Source organism: Falco cherrug, chromosome 15 (genome assembly GCF_023634085.1).
Source record: "Falco cherrug isolate bFalChe1 chromosome 15, bFalChe1.pri, whole genome shotgun sequence".
NCBI lineage: Eukaryota > Metazoa > Chordata > Aves > Falconiformes > Falconidae > Falco > Falco cherrug.
Window position 1 is genome coordinate 6,834,000 of NC_073711.1, and position 11,233 is coordinate 6,845,232.

Genomic DNA, 11,233 nt, shown 5'->3' on the forward strand with positions numbered 1-11,233 from the left:
CAATGTAGGGCAGAAAGAACGATGCTGAACTTTGAAAATATATGTAAAGAAAAGCTCTGGGGACTGGACCTGTTCTCAGTGGAAATGAACAGACTTGCAGGAGCTCTTGGTTAAAGAAAAAAAGCCCAGTACAATGGAAGTTTTCGGAGGGGAAAAAAAAAAAAAAAAAAGCATAGAAATGGGGTTTAAAGATGTTACTTAGAGATCAGTCCTGATACCGTCACTGAAACAAAAGGCTTTGTGTGCAAAGAGGTATAAATTAGAAGGCAGGTAACTGGGAATGAGATAAAGGATGACCTAGTTGAAGAGAAGAAAGCTTTTCCTTCTCTGCCTGGTCCTAACATTTTTAATTCTTAATAGCAATTAGTAACCATCTTGAAAGCATCTCACTCTATTAGTGTTATTTCCAGTTTTGGAAAGAGGCCACTGTTAGCACGTTCTGAATAATGCTGTAAACACTGTGTTTTTAAAAGTGGGATTTTTGCATGGTACGAATTCCCTGCTTTAGAAACAGAGCAGAAGTGAGTAAGTTAACTGAAATGCTGGAACAGACATCTAACTTTATCTCAGTGTATAAATCAATGTGGGAAATGGGAATTAATCACAGGTTTCCTTTAAGTGCAGAACTGCCTGCCCTGGCACTTCCTGAAAGTGTATAAAACAGTCTGTAGGCATGTATGCATTTTATATTAATAATAAATCTATGTACAATCAGGCATTTTAGCATCAATCTTAATCTAGCAAGACTTCTTTTTTATCAATTGAACTGCTGTTTTAATTGACTTCTAAAAATGAAGCAAAGGCTGCTGTTAAAACCAATGAGCATGATGCATAGTAATATACTTATTAGAATGCAGCTCTGTTGCCTCCTGTCTTTTGCATAACTTAGAGAAACTTGGCATTGGATGCAGTCCAGGTTTTATAGCTGAATATCTATGAAATTGAAAACTGAATGCTTGGCCAATCTTACTTATTTTTGGTTGTGGTTTTGTGTGGGTTTTTTTAATAACAAAAAATGGAAGTGGCCTCAGTTCAGAAGTCCTGCAGGTACAGGCTTTGACAGCTGTGTTTATTACTGCATTTACCAAATGATCTCCCTTCGTTTACCAGTCTTACAGCAGGTTCTAATGATAAGACCAAATCCTCTGCCATTGTCTATCAGTTTATGTTGACTCAAATCAAAACACAGAGAAGGAAATACTAGTCATCTCATCTGATTTACACATTGTTGACAGTTTAGGTTTGAGAATGAATGTCAAGAGAAATGCACATTTCTGTGGTTGTTTATACTTCAAGATTTCTACCTATCCAAGTAAAGGAAGTAGAGTCAACAAATATTTAAAAATATATAACAAATACATCTTTTTGTGCACTGCTAACACTATTGATGTTAGCTGAATTTTCTCCCTGTTTTCATCAACTGGCGTTCTGACCTGACATTACTTCAGAAACCAGTTTTCCCTGGCTTAGAACAGAACACAAGCTCCAGCCTCTCACAGGGGCTCCTCACAACGTTGTATGTACGTTGGAGGAGTTGTCTTTGAGAAATCACTGGGATCTGAAATCAGCTTTTCAGTGACACCATTGAAATGAGGCCTGCTACCCATGTACCGTTCTGTCTCGCCTTGAGAAGGGTGTTAAATTCAACTTAACTCTAATGTAAGAAAGTAAACAAACAAGACATAAGATGTGGAATATTAGGGAAATGGTGGCATTCACCCAAACCTTATTGTAACTCTGTGAGCTTTCAGATACTTCTAGTGTCCACTTTGCTGGTAATTCTGCCTGTTTGATTTTCGCTTATATTTGTTGTATCATCCCTGAAATTTAGATTGCAAGCAATTTGTATTCAAGACTTTCCTTTCTCCTAAGTGTATTCTACAATAATAATAATAATAATAGTAATAGTAATAAGAACATTAAATATGTGCACAGACAGTAAATGAAAATGAGCCAGAGTATATCCTCTGGTTGCTTTTTAGTTATTTTACCACCAAGAGGATTTGTTTTCAGATATTGCAAGAAGTTTGCAAAGAAATATATTATAATAAACTTAATCCATCAGACTGTATACAAGCAAATACAGTTGAACTGAGCATCACATTTTACTTGGGCTCCTTAACTATCATTAGAGCATAAATTGTAATAGTTACAGCAGTCTACAGGGGTATATAGGTATTTTACAGCTATTGTAAATGAACACTATTAAAGTTAGACATGTGTGTATATAAAACCACAGGAATGGTAGTTGAAGAAAGAACACCTGCTTCTTCTAGATTTTCAAATTATTTTGTATCTAAAAACAGAAAAGGGAAAGAAAAAGCAGCTCTTTCTAATCACTACTACCATATGATCACAGCTTGAATTATTAAACAGGTATTCTTAACCATTTACGTTACGGCTATGCCTCCAGGTCTCAATGAGGAGCAAGCTCTGTGCTGTGCACTGTGCTAACACCTGCACTGACATCGTCTCTGCTGTAAGAAGTTATTAATTGGAATAGATTAATACAAGTGATTAAATAAAATGTGGTAGATTAATACAGTGAGCGCATTGTGCATCGATCTGAGAAAGACAAGCCAGTGAACAATGTTTTATGGTTCCCTAAACTGTATCTCTGATTTAAATGGAGTCTAATAGTGATGGCCCAGTGACTGAATGGATGTAAGGAGGCAGATGATGAAAGCACTGGATAAATGTATTTTGTCTTCATGAAACTGGCTCAGCTTTGAACTTGCCTTCAGATGGAGAGTGGGCTGCCCCTCTGCATTTTTCCTGTCGGACCACACATGCTAACAGAGCGTAGCACAGACACTCTGTCAGTCTGTCGGACACAGTGAGCTTAACAAATTTTGCAGGTCCCAAATGTGGTGAGAGAGCTGCAAGCAGGAATATGGGCAGCACCAGGCATCACTGCCACTGACTTTCATGAGCTCTGGGAGCGGGGTGGTTTTGTGAAGAAGTTTGAGGACACTGGTGAGCAGGGTCTTCAGGAGCTGCAAGCACAGCTCTTTCCTTTGCAGCATCGGTACGTGACCTGATGTGGGCTATCCCACAGCAGTAGCTGACCTGTCAACGTTAACAGACCTTAAGAGAGAGGATGTGAGATAGCGTGTCTTCGTTAATTTGTGTGTTTAACTACACATCTTTGTGGCTGGAATCAAGAAGTCCATCCACAGTTGAGAAGAAGGAAGAAAAACTTAGGAAAAGGTGAGAGCAGAGGTGAGGGTCTAGCACATGGAAGTGGGAAGCGTCCCGTAATGCAAAGTAGAATAACACTGCAAGCAGCGTTTTGTTTCTTGGTCTTCCTGTTTCTCATCAGAGTTATTTATCTAATTTCTCATCTCTAATAAGCCCTAAGTTTTCCATCATAATGTTAAACCATTGCATGTTTTTATTAGAGCTGACACAGAAATGTTTGTGGTGTGTGTGATTAAGATGCATTGTTTTCTTACCTTACTATATCTTCGCGTTTAGGCGCACAACAGAAACCTGCTCTCCATTGATTTTGATCATGTGACCAGAACAGGAAAGATTTATGATGATCATCGAAAATTCACTCTTCGGATTATGTATGACCAGACAGGGCGCCCAGTTTTATGGTCACCCATCAGCAAGTACAATGAGGTCAATATCACTTATTCACATTCTGGATTAGTCACCTATATCCAAAGAGGAACCTGGACTGAGAAAATGGAGTATGATCCAAGTGGGAACATAATTTCCAGGACATGGGCAGATGGTAAAATATGGAGTTACACATATTTGGAAAAGGTAAATAGTTTTAAAAGTGGATTGTTGTACCAAGGCAAAAGTATGTGTTTTGATATGATATTCTGAACCATGTTATAATGATACCTCTTGCAAGAGTATTTAAGGCCTTTTTAATCAGAAAATGCATACAATTACATGACTAGATAAAAATGTCTCTGGATGTGCTTAGACCCACATGTCATCTGCTCAAACCTGCCATAGTTTGCTTCTGAAGAAAGTTAATCAGTACCTCAGGTTGGTTTAATTGCTAGGTAAAAATGACTTCTTGGTCTCAGTCCAAGTTCAAGTGAACAAAGGACACTCACTGTGGAAAAGCATGTTGCTACTCTGTATAACATAGTCAGAAATACAACAGTCACTGAAAGGGAATGTTTTGCTCCCCACAAACACAATTCTTTTAAGCCAGTGAGTGCAAGTTTGCACCTATTCAGTGCTGCGCTGTAAAGAAAGAGATTGATCCTGTGAGGAGAAGGATTACTTCAGTATTTATGAGGGCCATTTGGGAGGGGAAACGTTAATATGAAATGAGTTATTGCTCTGCTTTTATAGTGACTTCGTGTTGAAACTGCCTAAGTATTGTAATTTTCAGTTATGTCTATAGGTAATGGTCACAAAATGGGGGGATAAGTGTTGTACAGACTTCAGCTGTAGAAGCGTTTCATTTGGTCTTGTCTCTCAAACCCAAGACGCCAATCTGCATTTTTGAAGCTTTCAGAACTTGGTGTGAAATTGTATTCAAACAGTGTCCTTTTAACCTTTTTTTTTTCTTTTTTTTTTTTTTTTTTAAATAGCAACATCTTGGACTATCCAATATACCCTGAGTTTGCAGAACATTTTCTCTGAACCTCTTAAACCAGAGGGAAAGGCTAGGAGGGGGCAGGTGAGGCAAAACTGATAGGGGGTATTACACGCAGGCAATCCAATGACTTTGAAGTTATTTATACATGAAAAAGTTCCAAATGTGTACTTTTAAGATAAACTTTGCTGTATTTATTTTGAAAGTATTTAAGCCTGATCCTCAAAAAACCTAAACCTAACCCAGAGAAAAAAAAAAAAAAAGATTGAGACTGGAGAATGCATAAAAATGTGATTCCTTCCCTGTCTGCATGCACGATGGTTCTTGCGTGTGTTAACAAGATTGGCAAACCCTAGAAGCTTCAGAAGTTTGGTTCAGATAAATTTGTCAGGCCTTCTTTTATCTGTATGCTCTTCTGCAAATTGCAAGTAAACACGCATTTAGCACAGCTTTCAAATATTCAGACAATGTGGGGTTTGGAGTAATCTGTTATTTTTTCTTTGGGCTTAATGGACTGTGATTTTGGAAAGATGTATGCTTCTTATCTTTCCAAATCACTTCATCTGCTCTTAGTTTGTGATGAGCTTGTAAATAAAGCCATATAACTTAAAAATGTTATTCTGAAATTCTACACAAGTGGCCAAATCCTCATCTTGCAGAAGCAAATGGCAAAAGTTTACTGGTTCAGGTAGCAGCAGACTTGGGTCATGCTGTAACTTGTCATTAAAATTATTGAAAGTCATACACAGCATGAACATAATCTCCCAGCTATTTAATGTACTTTCATCATTGTTTTGTTCCTTGTGCCAAAGGAAGATGAATTCAATGTCAAAATTAGACACTGAAATATAATTTTTTGGCTCCATTGAAGTCTATAACTCATTGTGTTAATTAGGTAATGATTGCTAAAGGTTGTCTGAAACCTCATAAGTCCCAATGATTCCTTTTATCAAAAAATCAATTATATAGTTCTCTTCCAATTCATAGTTATTTAATTCTTCATTTTTAGCACTTGATGGGTTAGTTTTCAAAAATCTGTACCCCTTCCAAAATTAGGTCCAGTAATTTAGGTTTTAAAAAGCAGGATGATAGCAGCACTGTAAGTAATTTTGACTTGAGATTCAGTTCCTTTTGTTTTGGTCACTTTCCTCCGTTAGTTAATGGTGTTATAAAATCTCCTGAATACTTCAGGCTTGCTTCCAAAATCCCACGTTCTCCACCAGACAAAACAGATGAGCGGCTGCGTGTGTACGTTGGACAGAAATGACATCTAGTGGCGATGCTCAGCATTTGTGCCTTCCCAGCAGAGCTCCGAGTAATTGCCACTGGCTGTTTGTCTTGCTGTACCATGCGGCATCAATCATTACGTGGTTGACCAAGCTGTGGTTGTTTTTATAAAACAACAGCTTTTTGCATGTTTTACGAGCTACCCTCTGAAATCCTTTAAAACAATTAGAACCCAATTTGTGAAAAGAGTTGAAAAATCTATTGTGATACTATTAGGATGAATTGTGAATATATTTTTTTTTTTTGCCTCTTTATGGTATTCTCTAATAGACTAGAAAGGATACTGAGTCTCCGACCTTTGTACCGTCTATCCTTCTACTATCCTTGACAAAAGTGGAAAAGCCACAAAGTGCTGTAAAAATGGCACATGGGCACTAAAGTTACATTAGAGATGTTTCTGATCTTGTTATTCATACTCTGTCAATGGCAGACAGCTTAAAAACAGGCCTGGGAGCAGTATATAGAGCGAGGCATCACATCAGTGCTAGGAGAGAGTTCAGCCAGTGGTTTACTGCAGATTGGGGACTCTTGACTGAAGGTGAAAACAAAATAAACGCTGCATGTTAGAAATGCTTGGCAGACCAGCAATAAAGTGATCAGAAAAAGCTCAGTGTAAAGGTCTGTCATCACTGGTTGGCAGAAAGTGACTTGCGAGTGGCATATGTTGGCGCTCTCTGGCTTGTGTACAGGTGACAGATGTCTTTGCACCAAGGGCAGGAAGAAATACATCTTGGGAGGGCAGGGGGCCGGGGGTGCAGGGAGGATGGCCAAGGCTTAGCCTATCTTTGGCCCTTTGAATAACCACTCGGGTTATCTGTCAGAGCAAAGTGGCTCGGGGCCAGTGTTACTTAACACATTGCAGGGCTGAGCTCTCCATGTGTTCTTCCCAGAGAAGGTTTTTAGTTTAGAGGGGAAAAAAATGCCCTTTTTTCCCCGATTTCTTTCCCCAATGCTCTGTGAAAAAAGCAGTGACGCTGTTCCTCATAAGACTTTGTTTTGTGTGAGGTCTCAGTCATGCAGAAGCCTGACAAATTTGCTTATGTGCCTGGTAGGTTTGGGCTGTGAGCTAAGAACTGTGCAGTGCCAGCTCTCTGACTCAGCTCAGGCAGTGTGGCAAGGATGTGCAGTGCTGTGGTCCAGCTAAGCCACTTACTGGAGCTGGGGGAAAGCTACAAAGTTCCACCATTCATTTTCACTCTGTGTTTTCATTATGCTCGTTTCAACAGTGACTGTTCACCAGTGGGCTCATACTCTGTGACACTGTGACTTTGGACGTGACCGGTGAAAAGGTTTACAGAACCCAGATTTTAAATTTGCACAGAAAAATGTCAGTCATGCTTGCACATTCATCTGCCAAGCAAACCAACCAGCTTTCATTGGCCAGCCACAGTTAACCAACACCGGGCAAATATCAAGTACCTGTGTAGAAATTATATTCTTTGTAAACATTGTAAACCAGAGATAGAAGTAGTCACACCAAAGAACCTGCAGACTATTTTCATCCATCTGTAAGCACAGAGATACTGCAACCTCAGGGGCAATGTGCATTTAATGGAAGACATGCAGAAAAAGGGGTAGGTCTGTGCTAGATAGATGCAGAATGCCAATAAAAGGTAAACATCTTATACACAGCATTGAAAGTTTCCTCTTTCCACCTCCCCTAGAAACATCTGCTGGTGCAGATGCTCTGCTGTGTGTGAGGAAGAGATTCTCTCTGTGTTTGCTTCCTGGGAGGATGACCTGAATATTTCAAAGCAACCGTAGCAAGTCAGCATGAGTTTGAAATGCTACTGAGAGCCACATCTGCCTTCCAGTTTGGAGGTCCTTACCTCCAGACATTAATATTCTCCTCCTGTTTTGTACCACCTTGCTGGCCAGGTCTCCTGGAGCTGAAAGCTTCACTTGGAATTGTACAGACAGTAAGAGCAAACAAGAGTGGGTGGTTGTTGCACCATTTCCTTAACCTTCAAGCACTCACTAGCTCAATAATCATTTGCTTGATCAGCCACTTATAGTGCCATCCCTGTTTGATTGCAGTCCGTGATGCTCCTGTTGCACAGCCAGCGCCGCTACATCTTTGAGTACGACCAGTCTGACTACCTGCTCTCGGTCACCATGCCGAGCATGGTGCGCCATGCCTTGCAAACCATGCTGTCCGTCGGCTACTACCGCAACATCTATACCCCTCCAGACAGCAACGCGGCTTTCATACAGGACGTCGCCAGAGACGGACGGCTTCTGCAAACATTATATCCTGGGACAGGGCGCAGGGTCCTTTACAAATACACCAAACAGTCCCGACTTTCTGAGATTCTTTATGATACTACTCAAGTCACGTTCACCTACGAGGAATCTTCTGGAGTTATTAAAACAATACATTTAATGCATGATGGGTTCATCTGTACCATCAGATACAGGCAAACAGGTTTGTGTAACCGTCACTACTTCGTTAAAATTTTTGGCCCTGATCCTGCACGTACCTGGCATGAAATTCCATTATTTTTATGTCTATAAGTTCTTATATTTTATGTTTCAATAGAAAAATATGTGTATATCTCTATGTCTGTGTCCATAGGCATATATAGCTGTCCCATTTGAAATACAGTTTTCTTTTTATTGCTTGGTATGGAATAGCTCTTATAATGTTTGATTGTTTTTATTCCACTGTGTGGATATTTGCTAAATACTAAATCAAGTTGGTTTATTGTTTGTATTTTCAACTTTCCCTGTTTATAACATAATATAACATAAATTCAAAAGGACTGTTTATATGAGGAAAGAAATCACACTGTAAAATAAATTTTGTTTAGAATTATCTTGTAAGTAAATAGAAATCATAATTGTGAATAAAATAGCATTCATTTAAACAAATGTTAATAAAATATAAATATTTTGTAGAGCGAGCATTAATAAAGGTTTGCGAGAGAATAATTTAACATATTCATAGTTAATGGTATTTTCTGAGACAGTCAAGTAGCAATAAGGCTTAAGGGTATATTTGAGTTCATCGCCTGTCTGTGCTAGGTCTGTAGGGTAAGTATACTGTGGACGTAATTCATTGGCATTTTTGCTTTTCCTCTTTTCCCTGATTGTTTCGGACAGGTCCGCTTATTGGTCGCCAAATCTTCAGGTTCAGTGAAGAAGGGCTCGTAAATGCCAGATTTGACTACAGCTATAACAACTTCCGTGTCACGAGTATGCAGGCCATGATAAACGAGACACCTCTTCCCATCGATCTGTACCGTTACGTCGACGTTTCTGGCAGGACGGAGCAATTTGGAAAATTCAGTGTCATTAATTATGATTTAAACCAAGTTATAACCACCACTGTGATGAAACATACCAAAATTTTTAGTGCGAATGGTCAGGTGATTGAAGTACAATACGAAATTCTCAAGTCTATAGCTTACTGGATGACCATCCAGTATGATAATATGGGTCGTATGGTGATCTGTGATATACGCGTAGGTGTAGATGCCAATATAACAAGATATTTTTATGAATACGATGCTGACGGTCAACTTCAGACTGTGTCTGTGAATGATAAAACCCAGTGGCGCTACAGCTATGACCTTAACGGCAACATCAACTTGCTGAGCCATGGAAACAGTGCACGCCTGACTCCTCTGAGATATGATCTGAGAGATCGCATTACCAGACTGGGAGAAATTCAATATAAAATGGACGAAGATGGTTTTCTCAGGCAAAGAGGCAATGAGATCTTTGAGTACAACTCTAACGGTCTGCTGAACAAAGCGTACAACAAAGTGTCTGGCTGGACTGTGCAATACTGTTATGATGGTCTTGGAAGACGAGTTGCAAGCAAATCGAGCCTAGGACAACACTTACAGTTCTTCTATGCTGATCTCTCCAATCCAATAAGAGTTACTCATTTGTACAATCATACTAGCTCAGAAATAACATCCCTATATTACGATCTTCAAGGTCATCTCATTGCAATGGAATTAAGCAGTGGAGAAGAGTATTACGTTGCCTGTGATAACACTGGAACACCTCTAGCTGTATTTAGCAGTCGGGGCCAAGTCATAAAAGAAATTTTGTATACCCCATATGGAGAGATCTACCAGGACACTAATCCAGATTTCGAGGTTATCATTGGTTTTCATGGAGGGCTGTATGATTCTCTTACTAAATTAGTTCATCTGGGTCAGCGGGACTATGATGTCATTGCTGGTCGGTGGACAACACCAAATCATCATATATGGAAACACCTGAATGCTGTCCCACAACCGTTTAATCTCTACTCATTTGAAAACAATTACCCAGTTGGCAGAATCCAAGACGTCGCTAAGTATACAACAGGTAAAAGTAACACATTTCTCATGAAAATACAACTTTTTATCAAATTCTGGCATGGATTCAAGACTCCAGGAATCTTTTGCGTACATCCAAAGTTACCATTTGGCTCTAATCTTACAGATGTTAGTGTTGTTTCTTTAATGGGTAACAACTTGCTGAGCTTGATCTGTTTTCTATAGCCTTTACGGTAACCAATAAAATAACTATAGTTGTATCTGCTGCTTTTCTAAATGCTAAAATCAGGGGGGGAATGGAGGCAGCTTAATTTGAATTTTTTCTATTATAAATAGATAGAAAGTACACTATTGATTTGAGTATAGCTATGCTTTGTAATCAAATAATTTGTTGCTACAGTAGATGCTGTAACCAGTACTGAAAACATAAATTGATGTGAAATCATTATTCCTGCGTAGTCAGGATTTCTGCAGACTACCCTCACTTTTTCTAGGATTTATGTGCCTTATTGCCAGCATCCTTTACTTGTTTTGTAGACATTGGAAGTTGGCTAGAGCTGTTTGGTTTCCAGTTGCACAATGTACTACCTGGATTCCCAAAACCAGAGATAGAAGCTTTGGAGACAACATACGAACTTCTACAGCTTCAAACAAAAACCCAAGAGTGGGATCCTGGAAAGGTTAGCAAAAACTCTTTTCAGCTGCTTCTAATACTAAGTTATGGAATTTTATTAGAAAATATTGGAGACCAAGGAAACAATATGACTATATCTTCAACATAATAGGGAAGGCAAATAATATAATAATGCTAGAAATTTTAATGTTGTCAATTATGTGCTGGTATCGGAGTGGAGGAAAGTTTTAAGGAGAAGCTTTTAGCAACACAGTGAAGGAACTTTGCAGCTGTTTACCGAGAAACTATCCAAATTTGAGGGGAAGGATAGGCAAAAGGCTAAAAGGGTTTGTGTGAGAATTGAAAAAGCCAACAAAAAATTTTGTTCAATTAAAAAATTAAAACAACAAATTTTCATCTTCATTAGCAAAGATGCCACAAGAGATGCAAAATCACTGAGGGTATAAAGAGCTTTACAAGTCTGTACCT

General features: G+C 39.0%; 2 protein-coding genes across 3 annotated transcripts in view; one reads left to right on the forward strand and one right to left on the reverse strand.

The window, feature by feature from the left end:
• The window catches only part of TENM1 (teneurin transmembrane protein 1), a 348,410-nt gene that overhangs the window by 327,113 nt on the left and 10,064 nt on the right, over positions 1 to 11,233 (forward strand). For both annotated transcript variants that reach the window (XM_055727477.1, XM_055727478.1), the window contains 4 exons: positions 3,478 to 3,774; positions 7,895 to 8,282; positions 8,960 to 10,180; positions 10,669 to 10,811. In XM_055727477.1, coding sequence (XP_055583452.1) covers positions 3,478 to 3,774; positions 7,895 to 8,282; positions 8,960 to 10,180; positions 10,669 to 10,811 — 2,049 coding nt within the window. The remainder of the gene's footprint in view (positions 1 to 3,477; positions 3,775 to 7,894; positions 8,283 to 8,959; positions 10,181 to 10,668; positions 10,812 to 11,233) is intronic.
• The window catches only part of SH2D1A (SH2 domain containing 1A), a 43,066-nt gene that overhangs the window by 5,068 nt on the left and 26,765 nt on the right, over positions 1 to 11,233 (reverse strand). The window lies entirely within an intron of this gene.